A 25,091-nucleotide genomic window follows, 5' to 3' on the forward strand; every position below is an offset into this window, starting at 1 on the left:
TCTGTAGTCACCTAGGCAAATTGGTGAGGCTTTTTACCAAACCTTGTCCAGGAAGTGGGGTGCAAGGTTTTGGGAAGTATTTTGTGGGGAAGGACGCGTCCAAACAGCTCTTCCCCAGTAACCAGTATTAGTTTGGTGGTGGTAGCGGCCAGTCCAAGGATAACGGGTGTAATATTTTGTACCTTGGGGAAGTTTTGACCTAAGCTGGTAAAGATAAGCTTAGGAGGTTTTTCATGCAGGTCCCCACATCTGTATCCTAGAGTTCAGAGTGGGGGAGGAACCTTGACATGGTGGCACAGTGGTGGGATTAACCTGAAATCATTTGAGATCCAGTTGAGATTTTTTGAACTAGAAATACAGATTTTAAAAAGGAAATTTTTTTTTCTTTGGAAAGAAAGTCCAGAAAGCAGCTTTGAAACTGAAAGCAGCTTGGTTTCTCTCTGCTTTGTGGCCAAGCAGAGACAAAAGGGGATTATCTTGTGAATTGCAGGTTTTCTTTGCCTGGAGGCAGGGTACTTAACTCCTGCAGGGAAATTCACAGTCTTCCAACCCAGAGGTTTATTTTTCTTTTCTTCCTAAAAGTAAATAGGGGGTGTGTGTTCTGCCTGGAGACAAAAGTGGCAGGGTTTTTTTTAGGATTTTGATTTTTTTTGTTTTTGTTTTACAAGGAGCACAGGTTTGAAAAGAAATTTTTTTTTCTTTGGGCTGGGTAAGCAGGTTTCCAAGTAGTTGGAGGTTTTTTGCTTTAATTTGGGCCCAGAGCAGAGACAAGGGAATTGTCTTTTTCTGTAGGCTGACAATCACTATCAGAGAATAGGTATTCTATTCCAGCACAGCAAAATTTTACAGCCAAGTTTTGTTTGTTTATTTCTAAACCTCGGGTGTAAAGTTAGTTAAAAAGAGAGAGGTTAGAATGGCCAAATCCTCGGCTCGACTACAGCTGGAATTAGCCAAATTTCAGGCTGAGGAAAAACAAAGGGAACATGAAAGACAGATAGAACTCATGCAGCTGAAGAAGGAACAAGCAAGGGAGGCAGAACAACACCAAGAGGCTGCCCACAAGAGGGAAATGGAGGCAAGGAAGCATGTGGAGGAGGAGAGGGAAAAAGAGAGGAAGCATGTGGAGGAGGAGAAGGAAAAAGAGAGGAAGCATGTGGAGGAGATGGAGAGGATAAAGGCCCAGCAGAATATACCAACAAACCCTAGCAATCCTTCTCCAGGTACCACTTCCCATCCCAGAAAGTTCCCCACCTACAAGGCAGGTGATGATACTGAGGCCTTCTTAGAAAACTTCGAAAGGGCCTGCCTTGGGTACAACATCTCTACTGACCAATACATGGTAGAGCTGAGGCCGCAGCTCAGTGGACCCTTAGCTGAGGTGGCAGCTGAAATGCCTAAAGAACACATGAACAAGTATGAACTGTTTAAATCCAAGGCGAGAGTCAGAATGGGGATAACACCCGAGCAGTCTCGTCGGAGGTTCAGAGCCCTAAGGTGGAAACCAGACATGTCATTTACCCGACATGCCTACCACATTGTAAAACATTGGGATGCCTGGATATCAGGAGCAAGTGTTGAATCTCCAGTAAATTTGCCCTTCCTAATGCAAATGGAACAATTCTTAGAGGGTGTTCCTGAGGAAATAGAAAGATACATCCTAGATGGGAAACCCAAAACTGTAATTGAGGCAGGAGAGATTGGAGCCAGATGGGTGGAGGTGGCAGAGAAGAAGAAAACTGGTCGCAGTTGGAGCGGAGACCAGAAGGGACCACCCCAGACCACACCCTATTACCGGGGGCTGCCCAAAGCCCCACCTACCTCCCAAAGAACCCTCCAGACCCCTTATCGTCCCACCACCCCGTTCTCCAGCAACCCTCCTCGCCCCAGTGACCCGTCAGCTGGACGATGTTTTAAGTGTAACGAGCTGGGGCATGTAAAGGCCAACTGCCCCAAGAACCCCAACAGATTACAGTTCATTGCACCGGAATCACACCAGAGGTCCACAGGCCCAGATACCTCCCAGATACCCTTGGAGCGGAGGGAAACTGTGAGTGTGGGCGGGAAGAAGGTCACCGCGTGGAGGGACACCGGAGCACAAGTGTCAGCTATCCATGCTTCCTTAGTGGACCCCAATTTAATCAACCCAGAGATCCAAGTGACGATTCAACCCTTCAAGTCCAACTCTTTCAATTTGCCTACAGCCAAGTTGCCTGTCCAGTACAAGGGCTGGTCAGGAATGTGGACTTTTGCAGTCTATGATGATTATCCCATCCCCATGCTGTTGGGGGAAGACTTGGCCAATCATGTGAAGCAGGCCAAGAGGGTGGGAATGGTCACCCGCAGCCAGGCTAAACAAGCCATGAGGCCTAGCTCTGTTCCGGAAACTTCTATCAGGACCCAGTCAGAGGTGATGGACCTGGACCCCAGGCCAATGTCTGCAACAGCAGTAGTGGATCCAGTCCCAGAGACCCAGACGGAACCAGTCCCAGAACCGGAACCAGCCGAACAACCAACACCAGACCCCGTGTCAGCACTGAATCCAGTACTTGCAACCTCAACACCAGAGGGCCCCACCGAACCTGAACTGGCAGCAGCCAATAACCCTACACAAGAGGCTCAGCCGGAGCCTGAATCCCAACATAGTGCACCAGCGGAGAGCGGTTCACAGTCAACAGAAACAGCTCCATCCCCTATATCGCTTCCAGAGGGACCAAGCCTAGGTCCCCAATCCAATGAGGAACTGATGTCTCCAGCATCAAGGGAACAGTTCCAGACCGAACAGGAAGCAGATGAAAGCCTCCAGAGAGCTTGGACGGCGGCACGGAGCAACCCACCGCCTCTCAGCTCTTCTAATCGATCCAGGTTTGTTGTAGAAAGAGGACTTTTATACAAGGAAACTCTTTCTGGGGGACACCAGGAAGACTGGCATCCTCAGAGACAGTTGGTAGTTCCAACTAAATACCGGGCCAAGCTCTTGAGCTTAGCCCATGATCACCCTAGTGGCCATGCTGGGGTGAACAGGACCAAAGACCGTTTGGGGGGGTCATTCCACTGGGAGGGAATGGGCAAGGATGTTTCTACCTATGTCCAGTCTTGTGAGGTGTGCCAAAGAGTGGGAAAACCCCAAGACCAGGTCAAAGCCCCTCTCCAGCCACTCCCCATCATTGAAGTTCCATTTTAGCGAGTAGCTGTGGATATTCTGGGTCCTTTTCCAAAAAAGACACCCAGAGGAAAGCAGTACATACTGACTTTCATGGATTTTGCCACCCGATGGCCGGAAGCAGTAGCTCTAAGCAACACCAGGGCTAAAAGTGTGTGTCAGGCACTAGCAGACATTTTTGCCAGGGTAGGTTGGCCCTCCGACATCCTCACAGATGCAGGGACTAATTTCCTGGCAGGAACTATGAAAAACCTTTGGGAAGCTCATGGGGTAAATCACTTGGTTGCCACTCCTTACCACCATCAAACAAATGGCATGGTGGAGAAGTTTAATGGAACTTTGGGGTCCATGATACGTAAATTCGTAAATGAGCACTCCAATGATTGGGACCTAGTATTGCAGCAGTTGCTCTTTGCCTACAGAGCTGTACCACATCCCAGTTTAGGATTTTCCCCATTTGAACTTGTATATGGCCGTGAGGTTAAGGGGCCATTGCAGTTGGTGAAGCAGCAATGGGAGGGATTTACACCTTCTCCAGGAACTAACATTCTGGACTTTGTAACCAACCTACAAAACACCCTCCGAACCTCTTTAGCCCTTGCTAGAGAAAACTTACAGGATGCTCAAAAAGAGCAAAAAGCCTGGTATGATAAACATGCCAGAGAGCGTTCCTTCAAAGTAGGAGACCAGGTCATGGTCTTAAAGGCGCTCCAGGCCCATAAAATGGAAGCATCGTGGGAAGGGCCATTCACGGTCCAGGAGCGCCTGGGAGCTGTTAATTATCTCATAGCATTCCCCACCTCCAACCGAAAGCCTAAGGTGTACCATATTAATTCTCTAAAGCCCTTTTATTCCAGAGAATTAAAGGTTTGTCAGTTTACAGCCCAGGGAGGAGACGACGCTGAGTGGCCTGAAGGTGTTTACTACGAAGGGAAATGTGCTGGTGGTGTGGAAGAGGTGAACCTCTCCATGACCCTTGGGCGTATGCAGCGACAGCAGATCCAGGAGCTGTGCACTAGCTACGCGCCAACGTTCTCAGCCACCCCAGGACTGACTGAACGGGCATACCACTCCATTGACACAGGTAATGCTCACCCAATTAGGGTCCACCCTTACCGGGTGTCTCCTCAAGCTAAAACTGCTATAGAACGGGAGATCCAGGATATGTTACAGATGGGTGTAATCCACCCCTCTGAAAGTGCATGGGCATCTCTAGTGGTTCTAGTTCCCAAACCAGATGGGGAAATACGTTTTTGCGTGGACTACCGTAAGCTAAATGCTGTAACTCGCCCAGACAACTATCCCATGCCACGCACAGATGAACTATTAGAGAAACTGGGACGGGCCCAGTTCATCTCTACCTTGGACTTAACCAAGGGGTACTGGCAGGTACCGCTAGATGAATCTGCCAAGGAAAGGTCAGCCTTCATCACACATCTCGGGCTGTATGAATTTAATGTACTCCCTTTCGGGCTGCGAAATGCACCCGCCACTTTCCAAAGACTTGTAGATGGTCTCCTAGCGGGATTAGGAGAATATGCAGTCGCCTACCTTGACGATGTGGCCATATTTTCGGATTCCTGGGCAGACCACCTGGAACATCTACAAAAAGTCCTTGAGCGCATAAGGGAGGCAGGACTAACTGTTAAGGCTAAGAAGTGTCAAATAGGCCTAAACAGAGTGACTTACCTTGGACACTAGGTGGGTCAAGGAACTATCAGCCCCCTACAGGCCAAAGTGGATGCTATCCAAAAGTGGCCTGTCCCAAAGTCAAAGAAACAGGTTCAATCCTTCTTAGGCTTGGCCGGTTATTACAGACGATTTGTACCGCACTACAGCCAAATCGCTGCCCCACTGACAGACCTAACCAAAAAGAAACAGCCAAATGCTGTTCAGTGGACCGGAAAGTGTCAGAAGGCCTTTAACAAGCTTAAAGCGACACTCATGTCTGACCCTGTACTAAGGGCCCCAGACTTTGACAAACCGTTCCTAGTAACCACAGATGCATCCGAGCGTGGTGTGGGAGCAGTTTTAATGCAGAAAGGACCTGATCAAGAATTCCACCCTGTAGTGTTTCTCAGCAAAAAACTGTCTGAGAGGGAAAGCAACTGGTCAGTCACTGAAAAAGAATGTTATGCCATTGTCTACGCTCTGGAAAAGCTATGCCCATATGTTTGGGGACGGCGTTTCCACCTGCAAACCGACCATGCTGCACTAAAGTGGCTTCACACCGTCAAAGAAACTAACAAAAAACTTCTTCGGTGGAGTTTAGCTCTCCAAGATTTTGATTTCGACATCCAACACATCTCAGGAGCTTCTAACAAAGTGGCTGATGCACTCTCCCGTGAAAGTTTCCCAGAATCAACTGGTTAAAATCGTCCTTGAGATGTGGAAAATATTGTTAGTCTTTATGTACTTGGTAGTATATTTAGAGATGCATGTGTCTTATTAACTCTGTTTTCCTAGAGCTCCAGGAAGAAATCCCAGCCAGTGTTTCACCCTAGCTGAGATTTGGGGGGCGTGTCATAAAAATAAATGGAAGGGTAAACCCCTTTGAAATCCCTCCTGGCCAGGGGAAAGCTCCTCTCACCTGTAAAGGGTTAAGAAGCTAAAGGTAACCTCGCTGGCACCTGACCAAAATGACCTATGAGGAGACAAGATACTTTCAAAAGCTGGGAGGAGGGAGAGAAACAAAGGGTCTGTGTCTGTCTGTCTAGTCGTCTTGGCCAGGGACAGAACAGGAATGGAGTCTTAGAACTTTTAGTAAGTAATCTAGCTAGGTATGTGTTAGGTTATGATTTCTTTAAATGGCTGAGAAAAGAATTGTGCTGAATAGAATAACTATTTCTGTCTGTGTATCTTTTTTGTAACTTAAGGTTTTGCCTAGAGGGGTTCTCTATGTTGTTGAATCTAATTACCCTGTAAGATATCTACCATCCTGATTTTACAGGGGGGATTTCTTTATTTCTATTTACTTCTATTTTTTATTAAAAGTCTTCTTGTAAAACACTGAATGCTTTTTCATTGTTCTCAGATCCAAGGGTTTGGGTCCGTGGTCACCTATGCAAATTGGTGAGGCTTTTTATCCAACATTTCCCAGGAAAGGGGGGGTGCAAGTGTTGGGAGGATTGTTCATTGTTCTTAAGATCCAAGGGTCTGGGTCTGTAGTCACCTAGGCAAATTGGTGAGGCTTTTTACCAAACCTTGTCCAGGAAGTGGGGTGCAAGGTTTTGGGAAGTATTTTGTGGGGAAGGACGCGTCCAAACAGCTCTTCCCCAGTAACCAGTATTAGTTTGGTGGTGGTAGCGGCCAGTCCAAGGATAACGGGTGTAATATTTTGTACCTTGGGGAAGTTTTGACCTAAGCTGGTAAAGATAAGCTTAGGAGGTTTTTCATGCAGGTCCCCACATCTGTACCCTAGAGTTCAGAGTGGGGGAGGAACCTTGACAACTGTGTTTTGACGTAACATCACCACGTTGTGGCATGGTGAGCTCATGTCACAGTGTGGGGAGGTAAATGTCATACTGGGGCAAACTCAGACAATGGCATCTTTAAGTCTGAGGTATTCTATGCAAACTACAGTAATGACCTTTTTTGCACTGTCAGTTCTTTGAGACAGGGATTGTCTTTTCATTATGTATGTGTATAGCACCTACCAGGACTGGGCCCTGATCCTTGACTTGGGCCTCTGGGCAGTACCACCATATAAATAACCAGTGGCATGTATTTTAAATTCCTAGTGTTGTGGAACCTTTTGAAATTACAAAGTTGTTTTTGTTTCAAAGCGTTCAAGGTGGAACCATTTTTCATTTGTTTTTCCATTTTTATGACCTTTTCATTATTATTATTAATTATATTTGCATTGTGGTAATATCTGGGAGACGAGTCTTGAACCAGGATCCCATTGTGGTAGGCACTGTACGCCTATGTACAACTGAAAGATGGCCCCTGCCCCAAAGAGCTTACAATCTAGGTATAAATCAAGACATACCAGATGGATAAATAGACAAGTGGGGTCGGGGAAGTACCAGGAAGCAATGGGACAGTATTGGCCAACATGATAAACAGTGGTCTCAAACGGACTGTGGCTGTTAGGTTTTTGGAGGTATTGTTGCAAAAGAAAGTTTAGAGGAGAGATTTGAAGGTGGATAATGAGGTGGCTTAGCAGATCTTTATGGGAGCAACTCCCAGACATAAGGGCAGCATGGGAGAAAGAATGAAGGTGCTTGTTTGAAAATTTAATTAGTGGGGAGTGAAGGTGGAGGTTGTGAATAAGAGGTTGTAATCTCAGTAGTGAATAAGAGATGATAGGTAGGGTGGGGATAGGCCATGAAGGGCCTTGAAAATGAAGACAAGTAAGCTTATTAATTGAAACATTTTTAGTTGAAATATTTGTCAAAAACATGATTGAAACTTTATTAACATAGTTACTGAACTTTTTCATTTACTCCCAACCCATTTTCCAATGAACTTAAAATATGGGCCTTGTCTCCTTGAAGTCAATGGGACTACTCACATGTAAATGTGAGTAAGTCAATGGGACTACTCACATTGATCACATTGCACAGGATCAAGGCTTAGCATTGTGTTGGTGCTGCATCAAACCAGGTTTGCTGTTTAATTAGCTTAAGAAACTTGAATTTCATTATTTTGATCGTTCTTTCTTATAAATACCTAAAGCCTGATCCAAACTCCATTGTAGTCAAAGGGAGATTTTCATTGATCTCAGCAGGAGAAGAGCAGGCCTCTAAAGAGTTGTTCTTTACATTGAAAATTACTGTATAAGCAAAACAAAGATGTTTCATTCATATTCATTGCCCAAGTTTCAAGGGGCATTTTGGATGGAAGATTTGAAGTGGGAAGCTGGATGGCTTAGGAGATTGGTAATGCAATAATAAGCCTTTAACTTCTAGCCAGTTTGAATTCCGATCGGGTAAGTAGTTTCCAAAGATCACAGTACTATATGAAGGCTTTTCAGTGGCTTATATGTGAGGATATGATTTAGTCACGGAAGTCACGAATTCCGTGACTTTACTGGCCCTCTGTGACTTCAGCATCAGCTATCGGCAGTGGGGGTGGAGCCAGGGCTGTGCATCCCTGACCCGCAGCTTCAGCCGGAGCCGGGGCTGTGTGTGACCCCCCAACCTCTTTGGCTGGGACCTAAGCCAGAGCTGCTGCTGTGTGCCCCTGCCCCATGGTTTCGGCCGAGGCTGAAGCCAGAGCTGTCCCGCCTCCTCCATAGAAGTGGGGCTGTGGCTGTCAGTCCCCCACCATGGGGCCCAGCTGTCATTCCCCGCTACCCTCTCCAGCCCTCTCTCTTTGCCGTCATTGCTAATAAAAGTCATGAACAGGTCACAGCGCCCATGACTTTTCGTTTATTGCCCATGACCGTCCGTGACTTTTACTAAAAATAACCATGACAAAATCTTACCCTTACTTCTATGAAATGAGTTGAGTGTTCTCATTTCAGTTCCTAGCGGACAGGTGCCCCAATCACCGACCCATGGAAAAACACCCTCACACACAGCACCAATTGTCATCCTCGTTGGCAACCTCAGTGGAGAGGCCAAAGAGTGAGTGGATTGTGGTGATCAGAAAATGAAGACTAAACTGCGCTCTTTCACTCTTAGAGATAGTCCTGGTAATTCTGGATTGTTGCCCATTAGTATGGCAGATTGAGGAAGCTCATGCTGCCTCAGTCTTTGCTGCAGCCATTATTAATCCATTAAGAGAGGAAGTCAGTCTTGGTTTGCCACATCTTAAGGTTTTATATTGCTGCCGATCAGCATGGTATCCAAATCCATATGATGATACAGTTCTGAGCACCCTAGTATATGGCACCTTCTATTAATTAACCAAATATTCTATCTCCATCTCCCCAGCCTTGGAAGATCTGTCTCATGTGTAGTGCTGCAGATGCCTTGTAGTCGAGTGTTATTTCTAAAAGTTTTGATGTTTCCCATGATCTGTGTTGGCTCTATTGATGTTGAATGGCATGATGGTGTTTGTTATTTGTAACTCAGAGCACTGGAGCATTTATCCTAGTTTCAGCACTTTATAATAACCACAGGCAAGTTTTCTGTCACTACATAGCTGATGAAAGACTGTTTTGCTCCTCCTTCACATCAACTCAGAGACCTAAACCAGGGGAAGGAAGATGCCAGGAAGTTTGAATTCACGAAGGCCTTTATGTATGATTCACAGCCCAAGCATCCAGGAAGGGCTGTAATCGGACAGAAAATTGGTGGGCCTGATAAAGTTTTTATACAACTAGGACCTGGAGCCTTATAACTGCATGTTGCGAAGAGGCCCTTTAATCCAATGTTTACTAATGACATCCTTTATCTGTGTTGCCTGTATCTCTTCCTGTTCCTTGCTTAAATGATGATAATATACTCAATATATAAACAAAACCACCCAGAGAACGAGGTAATTATGTTCTTGTCCACTCTCTGGGCTTGAATCGGACCTTGTGTAGGCATTTACACCTGAATGAAGTGGGTGTAAAATGCTTCCCAATCAGCATGGTTGTGCTTTACACCTAGTTTGCCTTGCACTAGCATAAATAATTACATTAAGTGCCAAACGGTAGAGAATCAAACCCATGCAGTTTTTAACCAAGCTGATAAGTTAGTGATGTGGTTAGCTCTAAACATAGTTACGATTATCACCCCACTTGAGTAGTTACCATGGCAGCTAACCAGGAGTTGCTTTTGTCATTGGCTTGGCCTAATATGGTTGTCTTCATGTAACCAGGCTGCAATAGTGTTACCTGCTGTATAAACAGGACCCCTTCATCTGCTCTATGTAACCACAACAAACAGTCCTCCTTGTGCTGAGCTCTCTGTGTGGTGGGAAATCCCAGTGTTCTCTGTTTCATGTGTTGCTGGTGCTATTCTGAATGTCTGCTGGATATTCTATTTCCTGCTGAGGCAGTATGGGGATAGCTGGCCAGATTTTCCCTGAATGCATTTTTCCAAACAGAAGTAATCAGACAAACCGGGTTATACTGCGAAAAAAGCTGTGTGTGTGTGTAGCCAAGTCAGATGAGCATGTCTCATACCTTGTAACAAAAGCACGGTTGTAGGATTCTCCTGTCCCTTGCAACTGTTTATACTCTGGTGTTCAACTCCATTGATTTCACAGGATTATTTCTGATTTGCCATGACATAAGTGAGAGGAAAATGAATAGCGAATAGACTGGTCTACAGCAGATGGTCTAAACCATTCTCCTGAAACAATAAGTTACTTCAGGTAGTCCTACTTCTCAGCTCTCTCCTATTATGATAGATTGTGTCATCGCTTATACCCAAATTACCCTTTGCCTCCCTTTTACCTGTTGAGTTCATTCCTGACAGAATTAGAACTAAGCCTCAGTCTGGTATCATTCAGAAATTTATGAAAAGAACATATTTTTGTTCAGGCTTTTCACTGCCAGCTTTATCTTTCTGGCACTAATTCTACTGTTAAGGTTTTCTTTGTTTCTCACCACTAAAGCTGAGGTAAAACAGTACCACAAGAAAAGCATTAATCTCTCCATGGTACTCATGTTGCCCCTGCACCATAATGTCTCACAGTCTTTAATCCATTTATCCTCACAACATTCCTGGCAGTTAGGGAAGTGCCCTGGTCCCCATTTCACAGATGGGGAGTTGAGGCATACAGACACTAAGTTCACACAGCAGGGCAAGAAAGTTTGCAGCAGGGGCAAGAAATTGGACTCAGTGCTCCAGAGCTCCAGGCTAGCACCCTAACCACTACACCCATCTCAACAAGAGACAGAAGCAGTGTGGCAGACCCAACTCCATGGCACTATTAAGTGGAGTCCCCCTATGGTGACTTTGCATTTCAGAGTGGCTTTTGTAAATATGGCACCAGACTGTAATTAACTATTGGGAAACAAGGTGTCGCTGAAGAGCAGGGTTGTGGCACCTGATTACGAATTAATCGGGCATGGGAAAACCCACATGGAATCCCATTCTGTTTAATTATGGAAGCCTCATTCGGCATAGGAGCATATGCTACTAACGCAGTCTAGTGTTTTAAACTGACATCAGATAGTAATTATCAGAAAGAATCAAGTATTTTGATTATTCCCACTAATTTATTGACACTTAAAATTAATGGACCTCAGATATTCTAAATTAGCTTGGTTGCACTGGGAGATGGGAAGGGAGGTAAGGAGGAGTGGCTTTCACAATTTAAAAGGACAAAGGTTTGTTTAAATATAATGTAAGTAAAGTACAAGGTGATATGCACTCCCATTGGCAGGTTAAGGTGCATGTTGTGGAGAAGATAAGAGTGTTCTTGAATGGCTAGCTAGTAAGACTTCTCCTTTGTAACATTGCCTCTGTAGAGCTATGAGCATAGTCATGTAGCCTTGGAACTTTCCCCTGCTCTAGATTCACCAATTTTAAGGTCAAGAGGTAGGTTTATGATCAGCCCTGTGGCCTGAAGCTCTAGAAGGTAAGGAGCTCTCTGCTCCTATCTGGTGAATGGGGGAAGAACGGCCACAGAGCTACCTCATCTGCATATGTTATTTATTCAGAACTCAAGATGGACAGAAGTTCCAGAGGAGAAGAAGCTCTCTGCCCCCCTCTGTTGGTGAATAGTGGGAACTGTGGCTACAGTGAGAGCTTCATCTGCATAAGTTCATTACCCAAAATTCCTCCAGTGACACTTGGGAGTCACCATAACTGTACACACACTCAGAATTGGTTCAGAATTGGAACTGAGGAAAGGGCTCACATCTTTAGTAAGGGTCTTCTCAAGGGTCCTACATTACTACTGATTCCCCTTCATTGAGGAGCCTATACTGTGGGGACAGTTCTTTGATGAAACCCACAAGGTAGCTTCTTGAGGGGATGCAATGCAAAGAGGGCTCTTTGTTGAAGCCACTGAGGATAGCAGCAGAGGTGAGTAAATTCTGGTATGTTTTTTTTCTACCCAGCCACCAAATAAAGCTGAAATCACTATAGCTGGGTTAAGTAGTGGAGCCTCAGGACAGGACCTGGTAGGATTTTGCAAGGGATTGGAGGCAGGTCTGCCCAAGTACACCTCAGGATTCTGGGACTACGCTATCCATTGACACCTAAGCATGAGTTGTGTTTAGCGGAGGGAGAAGAGAGAAGTGATGTGGTAAAAGGGCTGTTTGCCTACTGGACATTCACACCGGCTACTAGCGAACCAAGTTAAGACTATTGCCAAAGTTACCATGGGCAGTGTTTTACTTGTAATTCATTTAGAGAGCTCTAGATCCCACTGTCAACAAGATTGCCCCTCTCAAATCGCACAGCGGTGAAATCATTACAGATAAAATCAAGCAGTTGTCTTGTTGGGTTGAACACTATTCAGAGCTATACGCACAAGAAAGAAACATCACCAGTGAGTCAGTGGACCAAATATCAACTCTACAGGTCATGCCACAGCTAGATCTGGAGCCCACTGTAGAAGAGCTAAGCAAGACCATTGATTAGCTGCCAAGTGGCAAGGCTCCTGAAAAGATGGCATCCCAGTAGAAATCCTCAAGTACGGGAAAGACAGCCTATTACTACATCTCCATCAGCTGCTGCTTAAATGCTGGAAAGAGGGTGAGGTACCACAAGAGATGTGCGACACAAACATCATCACTTTGTATAGAAAATAAAGGCAAAAAGTGTGACTGCAACAACTACAGGGGTATCTTGCAACTAAGCATAGCAGGAAAAGCTTTTGCAAAAGTCATCTTAGTGTGCCTACAACAGCTGGTGAATCATGTCTACCCTAAATCACAGTGCGAATTCAGGGCTGGAAGATCAACGATAGACATGATATTTTCTCTGCATCAACTCCAAGAAAATTGCAGAGAGAAAAACTGACCATTGTACATCACCTTTGTGGACCTAACCAAAGCATTCAACACAGTCAGCAGAGCAAATCTATTTGCAATGTTAGAAAAGATAAGATGTCCACCAACCCTGTTAAGTTTTATACGTTCATTCCACAACAACATGAGAGCAACTGTCCAGTTTGATGGGTCCACTTCGTACAGCTTTGAGATGAAAAGCAGAGTGAAGCAAGGATGTGTTCTTGCCCCTACACTCTTTGGAATCTTCTTCTCAGTAATACTGAACTGTGCATCTAAGGACATGAAAGATGGATTTCAGAGTAACAGCCGTGTTAGTCTGTATTCGCAAAAAGAAAAGGAGGACTTGTGGCACCTTAGAGACTAACCAATTTATTTGAGCATAAGCTTTCGTGAGCTACAGCTCACTTCGTTGGATGCATACTGTGGAAAGTGTAGAAGATCTTTTTACATACACACAAAGCATGAAAAAATACCTCCTCCCACCCCACTGTCCTGCTGGTAATAGCTTATCTAAAGTGATCACTCTCCTTACAATGTGTATGATAATCAAGGTGGGCCATTTCCAGCACAAATCCAGGTTTTCTCACCACCACCACCCCCCACAAACCCATTCTCCTGCTGGTAATAGCTTATCTAAAGTGACGTTCTAGATAAGCTATTACCAGCAGGAGAGTGGGTTTTTGTGTGTGTGTGTGGGGGGGGAGTGAGAAAACCTGGATTTGTGCTGGAAATGGCCCACCTTGATTATCATACACATTGTAAGGAGAGTGATCACTTTAGATAATCTATTACCAGCAGGAGAGTGGGGTGGGAGGAGGTATTTTTTCATGCTTTGTGTGTATGTAAAAAGATCTTCTACACTTTCCACAGTATGCATCCGATGAAGTGAGCTGTAGCTCACGAAAGCTTATGCTCAAATAAATTGGTTAGTCTCTAAGGTGCCACAAGTACTCCTTTTCTTTTTATGAAAGATGGAGTGTATCTCCACACAAGATCAGATGGGAAACTCTTCAACCTGTCCCGATTTAAGTCAAAGACCAAAGTCAAAAAGTTGATAATTAGGGAATTTCTATTCACTGATGATGCTGCCGTCATAACCAACAATGAAGATATAATACAAGAACTCATGGACTGCTTTCAAGTACCTGTCAGGCATTTGCTCTCACCATCAGCATCAAGAAAATGGTTGTATTAGAACAGGGGGTTCTACAAGATCCTTCAATTACCTTAAATGCAAACCAGCTAGAAGTAGTCCAAAAGTTCAGTAATTTAGGTTCTACAGTGACCACCAACCTCTCACTGAATAAAGAACTAAATGTTCACATTGGAAAGGCTGCCACCACCTTTAGCAGACTAACTAAAAGAGCATGGAAGAACTCAAAGCTTACTATCAAGACCAAAATACTAGTGTACCAAGCTTATGTCCTCATCACTCTCATGTATGGTGGGTAAACATGGACAACTTATGCTCATCAGGAGAAAATGTTGAACAGTTTCCACCTATGTTGTTTACACTGCATACTCAACACCAAATGGCAAGATAAAGTCACCAGCACAGAGGTTCTTCAAAGGGCAAATTTACCAACTGTGACAATCCTGCTCAAGCAAAGACAACTGCACTGGCTGGGCCATCTGAGTAGGTTGGAAGATGGACACATACCCAAGGACATGCTATACAGAGAACTATCAGAGTGAACAAGAACAACAGGTTCAATATGAAGACACATGCAAGGTGAGATCTGAAGGAATTTGCAATTGATCCTGACCAATGGGAAATCTTGGCAAGTGACCGTAACAAGTGGTGACATCGTCTCCATGAGGGTATCAAAGTCAGTGACAGGAGCTGGCTCCTACAGCTTGAGGAGAAAAGAGCCCGCAGGAAGTAAGCAAGATACAGACATTTGCAATAACTGCCAAAGATCATGCAAATCTCAGATTGGCCTATTCAGTCACATGAGACATTGCAAACCATCTACATCATAGGCTGCTCTATTCCCACCATCTCTCACAGACGAAAGGATGCCAACAACAACCATGGGGGAGTGTTTTACTTGTCATTCATTTAGATCATTGTTGCTGTTTTCCCCAAGATGATGCTGTGTTCCCTTTCCCCCAATAAAGTGTTCCTTTCCTCATACACAGACTCAGTGCTTGCGAGTAGGAAGTATTGCCTATTAAGGGCTCCCAATAAAGGTATTTAGTGATCCCAGAAATGCTGGCTAGGAGCTCAAGCTAGTGGGGTATTAATTTTAATAGATGAACCGAGCCCTTGTCGCTGTTGGCAAAACCTAGCAGAGGGGGTTACAATTATTATAATCTAGTCTGACCGCCTACATACCACGGGCCATAGAATTCCTGGCTCTAACCATAAATCTTGGTTGAACTAGTGCATTTCTTTTAGAAAGGCATCCAGTCTTGACTTAGATTCCAAGAACATACATACACACAATGAACAAAAGCTACAGTTCCCTTTCTGATCTCAGTTACCCCATTGTAAATCCAAAGTAACTCACCAGTGTAACGCGATTGCAGTCAATAGAGCTACTCTAGTTTTACAACGGGATAAATGAAGTTGGCATGCCAACTGTAGCTTTTGTTTATTGTATATCTGCTCTCAGCTTTTTTTGGTAAGGTGCCAGGAGCCCTTCAGTGCCTACAAACAAAAATGTATTCATTTATTTATAAAAACACTGTAAGAAAAATGGTTGAAAAAGGATCAGCAAGGCTAGGTACTTGGGAAACCTTTTGTTGTTAGAAATGTGAATGATCAGAAAACATTGTATCAGAGATTACTGTCTAATTGCTTTTGTTAGTTTCCATTGAGTTGCTGATGGGGTTTGTCTACAAGCCATGCACCCTCTCTTTTCAGTTACAAGTGAAGACCTAATCCAAGTAACATTCAAAGAGGAAGAAAACGTCACTCTACCTACACCAGGTATGTGGTGGTCTCAGGCTGACTGGTTTCGTCTAACAGCCACAGCAATTCCTTTTACTAGGTGTGCAGGAAAATGTCGCTGTACATCACCTCTATGTTTTGTACATCTGTCAGCCCAAAAGGGGCTCTTGGCATTCATTTAAGAGCCACATCTACCATTGCATGTGATGAATGTGTGATTCCACATTATAAAAGACTATAAACTTTTGTTAAGAAATACCATATCAGATCATAAAGGTCATGGAGAATGTAAGACTACAATATATTTTAGTGCTACACAGTGATCTTAGGATAATAGCATGACATTATTATACAGTTACACATTGAGCCAGACAGCATAATAGACCAAAGGATAGGGCTGGAAAGAAGGAAGACCTACAGAGTTCTAATCTGGGATTTGCCACAGATTTGCTATGTAGTCCACTATTGTTACAGAAATTTATTTCTGTTGCAGTAGAGCTTAGAGGCCTCAGCTAGGGATCAGGGCCCCATTGTGTTAGGCATTGTACATATAAATAACAGAAAGACAGAGCCTGCCCCAGAGAGCTCACAATCTAAGTTGGGCTCAACTTCATTGGCCTTCATTATACTATGGAACAGGGTTCATAAAACTTACCTACCTCACAAGATTATTATAATTGTTATTTATTTGTATTGCAGAAATGCCTAGAAGCCTCAATCTGGATCAAGGGTGAAACCTTGGCCCCCAGTGAAGTCAACTGGGATTTTACCATTTCCCTGGAGCAAGGATTTCACCCCAGACCTTCGTTATGCTACATGCTGCACAGATATACAGTAAAAAAGTCCTTGCTTCCAAAGAGCTTAGTTGATTTTCACATAGCCTAGATCCTTTGAACTTTAGGACATATTACAAAATCCATTTAGCTTCCTGGCTTTTGGGTAGGAAGGCACAAAATGAGAGCAGACACTTGTGGGTAGGGTAGGGTAGGGTTTTGCTCATTGGGCAAGTTTTGGTTTTGTGGGGCAAATGACAATTCCAAATACATCATCTTTGTCCATCCTGTGTTCTAGCTCCAGTCTCTCCTTCTGACGTAATTTTGAAATGGTCATTCCCTGAATCATGGAGTGGAGTGAAACAAGGCTGGGGTGGATACAACCACAGCATTCCAGCCTCTGGTGAGGATGTCGTCATCTTGCCTAGTAAGTAAGGGAAGTACAGTTCTGAGTTTCTCTCAGTAATACCAAAGGTATGTCTACACTGGAAATGTTAGTCCAGTTTTACCACGTGCTAATTAACAGAACTGTAAATTCCAGTGTACACAGGACACAAACATATGACCTTAGACTGCAGCATGAATGCGTGCATGTTAGAACAAACATTGCCCCAGAAGCAGACTTCTCTGTATTTCTCTCTCACACACCCTTATCTACTGCACAAATATACCCACGGTTCTGTGGTGGTTTTTTTTTCCTTAAGTAAACTCAGGTGTACCATATCATAGCTAATGCAGAATGTCTCTTTCCACTTACCTAGCAGTGTTTCACACAGGGAGCATATTTCAGCCGAGCTCCCAAGACTGTACTGGCTTCCATTTTGCTTTCTGGTTGCCTGTCCAACTGTTCATTTAGATCTCTAAATCTGTTTATGGATTAGGTTTCTAAGTATCATTGAGTCATAGAATCATAGAATATCAGGGACTTCAGGAGGTCATCTAGTCCAACCCCCAAGTCCATCCTTGTCTTTGGACTTTACCCCAACAGTGGAGATTAGCTGGAGTGCTGATATCATATGGTTATCTAGATAAGGCATTTATTCTGTGTCTCAGGAGAATTGGGTACAAATCCTGCTTCTGCTAAGACTTCATATGTCAGGTTGTGCAAGTGTGGATGCTCCAGCTCCACTTCTAAATGTTGGCGATAATTAAGCTTCTTTTCTCTCAGCCTTTGCCTGTCTTCTCGTTTTAGATTGTAAGTCCTTTGTGGCAGGGACGCTGTGTTATATGCATGCATGTCCAGTGCCTGGGACAACAGGGCCCTGATCACGGCTGGGGCTTCGAGGCACTACAGCAATATAAATAATATATTGTACTAATTATAACGCTGGCAGTCCTTAGACTTGTATGTCTGGGTGGTGGATGCAGGGCACTCTCAGTGAAGTGTCCTGAACTCTGAATTTCCCCCCCAACTTGGTCTGACAGAGCCTGAGTTTGCTGATCCTTCTGGAAGGCCTGTCTCAGACCTACTCTGAGGACCTGGGTTTTGTCATCTGTTTTTCTTGTGGGGGCTGGAAGGTCTTTCTGTTGTCATTTTTTACCTCTAGGGCAAGTTGAGATTATTACTTTTGCATTTTATTTTATTGCATCCCGGAAGTGTTTCACTGGCCCCACATGTAAATGAGAAATAATTAAATAACACATTATGGATGTAGTAAAAATCAGCTTTAGTTGAAGAGAGAATTAGTAGTGTGAGTTGTATATTAGATGGGGGAAAGACACAGCTGCTCCCAGAATCCCCTGGCCAGACTTCTGACACAGATAATTAGGGCTCTGTTCTGGCTAACACATAAGCATCTACATAAGTTTGCTTCTCTCTGGACCCCCATTGGCTACAATGTGTACAGATGCCTAGGTGTTTGCAAGGTCAGAGCCCAAATGAGTCAGACAATGATCAGATCACTACGTTCACAAACAGGACTGGAAAACATTCTGTTTATCTAAAATACTTATATGTCTCCATTACCTCCAAATCTTTACTGTCTGTGTCCTCACAACATCCCGGTGAAATAGAAAAGCACTATTATCCCCATGTTACAGATGTGGAAGAAAAGCACAGGGAGGCTAAGTGACTTCCTCAAGGGATTCTGGGCAGAAGAGAGACTCCAGGTAGCCTAGTGATAGGCTAGTACACAAAACGCTGACTCATCTACCTCTTTCACGAGATCGGGTTGAAGAATTCCACTCAAATTTCAAATATAGATAAAAAATTGATAAAGTTTTCCCATGTCTCCCCCCTAACTGTTTTTCAACTAACTGTAGAGCTGGCTGAAATATTTCAAATTTTGATGAAGACGCAGTAATTTTTCAAAGAAACCTCTAGCAGTGACACAAAAAAATTGTAAAAAATATAAATAGTGACCAAATTTGTAAAAATCATGCCCTATTCAGTTACAATTCACAAACAGAAAAAGTGCTGTCTTTTCTATTCTATGCTACCTAGGTTCTTGTATGACCCTCATCACTGTAGTATCTGAGCGCCTTCTGGTTATGCATTGAGCAGCATGATTAACTTCTTTTCACATGTGGTTCATTGTATGTGCAGTGGAGTGTTTTCTTTTGGTAGGCTTTTTCCCCCCCACTGCTCTGTGTTTATGTTAGATAAGGCAAGCTGAAGAAGTGCACCTTGCAGTTGGAGCGGAAGACGGTGACGTTTATGATGATGCTTTGTTCCTGGAGGAGTTCCTTCCAAAGTCATGAACTGGCCCTCAAGAAAGCTCTGTCTCCTGCACAGATGATCTTAAGCCTTATGGAAAAAAGTTCCACTGTGTCTCAGGGCAGAGCTGTTGACCACAATTTTCATCCTGCAGCATTAGGCTCTTTTAGGTATGCTGGTCCCAAGCTTTTTTGCGGCCTGAAGATAAGAACAGAGATATTAACTAATCCTCACAACACTTCTGTTGTGTGGTATATAAAGCTGTATTATACCCATTCTTCACATGGAGAAAGTAAAGCGCAGACAAAAATAAGTGACATACCCAAGACCCCAGAGCAGCCTTAGAATTCAAGAATCCTTAGTTCTGAGTCCTACTGTTCAACTCTTTAGAACATGCTGCTTCACAGTGGTGCAAAACATGCCATCTCCACCCTTTAAAAACCTTATTGAATGGGGAAACCAAAGCAAAACATTTTATAAGCAAAAATAAACAAACAAGAGGAGTATTTGCATGTTAGGCCATGCACAATTCAGTGCAGTGTGTTAGTTTATAGAGAGCAGTTCCTTCTGTTTCCCTGCATTCCACGTGTTGTAAATAACTGTCATGTTGCTGTAAATCGATATAATCCCTTCTTGGGTTTCAGCCTGGTGCACATACACACATGCTTGGTTAGTGTCCAAAACCTACTCCACCCTGCTTCCCATGCTTTTCCTTTATTTTAATTTAAGAACCACAGGAATAAACTCTCTACCTTGCTCTTCCTCCCAAGCTGGCTGTTCTATCACCTACCTCACCTTTACCCTCTCTTGCCTTAGAAACACTTCATCTTCACTCCTCCTGAGTGGGTGTTGAGACCCACTAGTTGCAACTGCCAGGGTGACTAACCATGCAACTTCACACAGGGTCCTAAAAATCGGTCACAGGTACCATTAGTCGTGCTGTTATTCATAGAATCACAGAAGATGAGGGTTGGAAGAGACCTCAGGAGGTCATCTAGTCCAACCCCCTGCTCAAAGCAGGACCAACACCAATTAAATCATCCCAGCCAGGGTTTTGTCAAACTAGGTCTTAAAAACCTCTAAGGATGGAGATTCCACCATGTCCCTAGGTAACCCATTCCAGTGCTTCACCACCCTCCTAATGAAATAGTGTTTCCTAATATCCAACCTAGACCTCCCCCACTGCAACTTGAGACCATTGCTCCTTGTTCTGTCATCTGCCACCACTGAGAACAGCCTAGCTCCATCCTCTTTGGAACCCCCCTTCAGCAAGTTGAAGGCTGCTATCAAATGCCCCCTCACTCTTCTCTTCTGCAGACTAACCAAGCCCAGCTCCCTCATCCTCTCCTCATAAATCATGTGCCCCAGCCCCCTAATAGTTTTTGTTGCCCTCTGCTGGACTCTCTCCAATTTGTCCTTTCTGTAGTGGGGAGCCCAAAACTGGCCTCACCAGTGCTGAATAGAGGGGAATAATCACTTCTCTCGATCTGCTAGCAATGCTTCTACTAATGCAGCTCAATATACCGTTAACCTTCTTGGCAACAAGGGCACACTCACTGTTAACTCATATCCAGCTTCTCATCCACTGTAATCCCCAGGTCCTTTTTTGCAGAACTTCCGCTTAGCCAGTCAGTCCCCAGCCAGCAGTAGTGCATGGGATTCTTCCATCCCAAGTGCAGGACTCTTCTCCTTGTTGAACCTCATCAAATGTCTTTTGGCCCAATCCTCCAATTTGTCTAGGTCACTCTGGACCCTGTCCCTATCCTCCAGCATATTTACCTCTCCCCCCAGCTTAGTGTCATCCGCGAACTTGTTGAGAGTGCAATCCATTCCATCATCCAGATCATTAATGAAGATGTTGAACAAAACCAGCCCCAGGACCGATCCCTGGGGCACTCCGCTTGATACTGGCTGCCAACTAGACATAGAGTCATTGATCACTACCCATTGAGCCTGATGATCTAGCCAGCTTTCTATCCTTATAGTCCATTCATCCAATCCATACTACTTTAACTTGCTGGCAAGAATACTGTGGGAGACCATATCAAAAGCTTTGCTAAAGTCAAGGTATATCACATCCACCACTTTCCCCATATCTACAGGGCCAGTTATCTCATCATAGAAGGCAATCAGGTTGGTCAAGCATGCCTTGCCCTTGGTGAATCCATGTTGACTGTTCCTGATCACCTTCCTCTCCTCCAAGTGCTTCAAAATTGATTCCTTGAGGATTTTTCCAGGGACTGAGGTGGGGCTGACCAGTTTGTAGTTCCCTGGATTCTTCTTCTTCCCTTTTGTAAAGATGGGCATTACATTTGCCTTTTTGCAATAGTCCGTGACCTCCCCTGGCCGCTACGAGTTTTCAAAGATAATGGCCAATGGCTCTGCAATCACATCAGCCAACACCCTCAGCACCCTTGGATGCATTGCATCCGGCCCCATGGACTTGTGTGTGTCCAGCTTTTCTAAATAGTTCTTAACTTGTTCTTTCACCACTGAGGGCTGCTCACCTCATCCCCATACTGTGCTGCGCAGTGCAGCAGTCTGGAGCTGACCTTGTCTGTGAAGATTGAAGAGTACTTCAGCTTTTTCCACATCATATGTCACTAGGTTGCCGCCCCCATTCAGTGAGGGTTCCACATTTTTCCCGACCTTCTTCTTGTTGCTAACATACCTGTAGAAACCCTTCTTGTTACCTTTCACATCCCTTGCTAGCTGCAACTCCAATTGTGCTTTGGACTTCCTGATTACATCCCTGCATGCTAGAGCAATATTTTTATACTCCTCCCTAGTCATCTGTCCAAGTTTCCATTTCTTGTAAGCTTCCTTTTTTGTGTTTAAGCTCATTGACGATTTCACTGTTAAGCCAAGCTGGTCGCCTTCCATATTTGCTATTCTTTCTGCACACCGGGATGGTTTGTTCCTGCACCCTCAATAAGGCTTCTTTAAAATACAGCCAGTTCTCCTGGACTCCTTCCCCCACATATTAGCCACCCAGGGGATCCTGCCCATCAGTGCCCTAAGGGAGTCAAAGTCTGTTTTTCTGAAGTCCAGGGGCCGTATTCTGCTGCTCTCCTTTCTTCCTTTTGTCAGGATCCTGAACTTGACCATCTCATGGTTACTGCTGCCCAGGTTGCCACCCAATTTTACTTCCCCTACCAATTCTTCCCTGTTTATGAACAGAAGGTCAAGAAGAGCATGGCACCTAGTTGGTTCCTCCAGCACTTGCACCAGGAAGTTGTCCGCAACACTCTCCAAAAACTTCCTGGATTGTCTGTGCTCTGCTGTATTGTTCTCCCAGCAGATGTCAGGGTGATTGAAGTCTCCCATGAGAAGCATTCTTTGGTTTTAGTCCAAAAGGATATAAATGAGCTCCAGGCTAGAAGAGAGACAACCTTTACTGATCATCCAAAACTCCTGCATGGGGTGGATTTTACCTGTAATGATAACTTTAGTGGGACTGCTCATGCAAGGGTAGCTCACTGGTGAGATCCCCTTCTATGCCCAAGCTGCAGAGGACATGAAGCTGTTACAGTCCCAGAGGGAGTGCTTTGGTATGAGAGGAAAGATGGTCTAGTGGTTAGGATGCTAACCTAGGTCTTAGAAAACCTGGGTTCAATTGCTTGTTCCACCATTGACTTTCTGTGTAACTTAGGACAAGTTGCTTAGGCTCCCTGTGCCTCTATTCCCAATGTGGATATTAGCGCTTCTCTTCATCACAGGAGTGTTGTGAAACTAATTCCATTAATGATTATGAGTTGCTGTGGTGATCAAGGCTATGTAGATAGAGTAGCTTGAGTTTATCAGCTTGTTATTTTACCTCTGGCATTCTCTGGTTTAGTCTCTGGTGTTTTAGCCAAGATAGTGCCCATCACATAAGGACTAATCACATGAATAAGGCTTGCAAATCAGGCTCATTGCCTAAATTGGGACTCCCACATTTAAAAACCAATTGCACAATACTGGAAAGCATGAATAGTGAGTTGATTCATACCATTCCATCAGCAAACAGCAGTCGTCTTCGTTCCAGGCCAGATCATGGAGTGCATTAGCTCCCCAAATGCTGAGATTTCCCATACTTTGGTTGATGGGTTTTCAGTATGACACATTGCATATTGGGTGGAAGGAGAACATGTAATAATTCTAGGCAATGGTTTGAAAGGTCTAGATATGATATCATGTAGCCCCTGGCCTTTTTTTCTTTTTCTTTTTTTTAGTGGTGGAATCCACTCTCTTATTCATGTTCTGATTTTGATTTTCTTTGAACTTTTTCTGTTTGAAGAGATGAATGCTGGAGTACTGTCTCTCATATAATAGCGTGTCTGTTGTGGCTGATTTCCATTCAATGACATGCTATGGTGTTTTATATAGCAATGGGGTTGATCAAAGGCATTTGATGTCATTGCTGGAGTCATTAGCGAATTCTCAGCGTTGTACACCCGAACGTTAAGGCTGTGAGCTTTTGTCTGCAGGAAGTACACATAAAATGAAAGGTAGCCCTCTTAGATTTGAATTATTTTCTTAATGCAGTTGCTTGTGGCGATGTGAATTTCTTGAGGGAAGGGATAAAACAAATACAGTTTCTCCTTTGTCTGGAGATAAATTTCATTGAGCCATCTGACCTAAAGTCACTGATTTTAGGCACTGACTAGTCACCTCACTGTGTAATCTGCAGAGCTGCTCATATGAAGCAGTTAGGTATGTGCCACAAGGAATGTATCACATGTGGTAACAGTCTTCTACCCATCAGTTCCTTTTTCTCAAGTGTGGAAGGAGATTAACTCTACAATGGAGCCCCCTGCTGTTTCTGCAGAATATATGTCTGTCTCCTCACGCATCCACTGAACATGCTCTCAGTTGCACCCATGAAACCACATCAGGTCCGCGCAGGTCAGAATTTCTCCCTCCCATTATTATTCTCGGGTCACATGCATGAAACTCTCTACTTACAGAAAGAAAAGGAGTCTTGTGGCACCTTAGAGACTAACCAATTTATTTGAGCATAAGCTTTCGTGAGCTACAGCTCACGTAGCTCACGAAAGCTTATGCTCAAATAAATTGGTTAGTCTCTAAGGTGCCACAAGTACTCCTTTTCTTTTTGCGAATACAGACTAACATGGCTGTTACTCTGAAATCTACTTACAGAGCAATCAGTGTTTCATTTATAAGCCCTTATTTCTAAGGATGTGCAACTCAGCAAAAAAAAAAAAAAAAAAATCTGTTCCAGGCTTAAACATGACATATAAATGTTATGCCTAACAGCTCTCTTTCTTCTTCTTGTAAAAATGTTTCGCCCTATGCTTGACGACTATACTTACGGCCTTTGTCAACTGGAGCATTTTCTCATATTCTTGAGCAGTGATTTCCTCATATAAGCCATTTCCATTCTAAGAATATCTCCCCCCTTATCCTCTTCCCTCTGCTTTGTTTCACTCGGTATTGTGTTTTTTCCGACTGATTATGACAGTTAGCTCTTCAGGGAATAGGACCCTATCCCTCATTGAAAGGGCCTTGAACACCGTTGTTTTGCCGTCCCAGTTAAATTTTTTCTAAATTTGCCCAAGTTGTGAGCCTTTGCTCACAAGCTCACTAGAGACTTGCTCCAGTTTGGCAGCTAAATTCACTGGAGATTTCATGTGTGCTGAGCATGCTCCAGCCCAGGGCTGCAGGGACTGAAGATGACTTTCAGTGCAATTGCTTGTCTGGTCAGCAAGGGGCTGCTGTGGTTGCAGGCTCAAGAATTGAGAGCAGAGAGATCCCCT

At 44.1% G+C, this 25,091-nt stretch overlaps 1 protein-coding gene across 27 annotated transcripts in view; it reads left to right on the forward strand.

Annotated features, from left to right (window-relative positions):
* PKHD1 (PKHD1 ciliary IPT domain containing fibrocystin/polyductin) overlaps nucleotides 1-25,091 on the forward strand; it is a 467,199-nt gene that overhangs the window by 246,294 nt on the left and 195,814 nt on the right. For 25 of the 27 annotated variants that reach the window (XR_012157892.1, XR_012157891.1, XR_012157890.1 and 22 more), the window contains 3 exons: nucleotides 4,044-4,244; nucleotides 15,877-15,942; nucleotides 16,975-17,103. Coding sequence is in view for 20 of the 27 variants with exons in the window: in XM_073335719.1 (XP_073191820.1) it covers nucleotides 4,044-4,244; nucleotides 15,877-15,942; nucleotides 16,975-17,103 (396 nt within the window). In the remaining 7 variants the exon portion in view is untranslated. The remainder of the gene's footprint in view (nucleotides 1-4,043; nucleotides 4,245-15,876; nucleotides 15,943-16,974; nucleotides 17,104-25,091) is intronic. The other 2 variants (XM_073335715.1, XM_073335717.1) reach the window with 1 other exon arrangement.

The sequence above is a fragment of the Lepidochelys kempii genome, chromosome 3 (genome assembly GCF_965140265.1).
Source record: "Lepidochelys kempii isolate rLepKem1 chromosome 3, rLepKem1.hap2, whole genome shotgun sequence".
Classification (NCBI taxonomy): Eukaryota; Metazoa; Chordata; order Testudines; family Cheloniidae; genus Lepidochelys; species Lepidochelys kempii.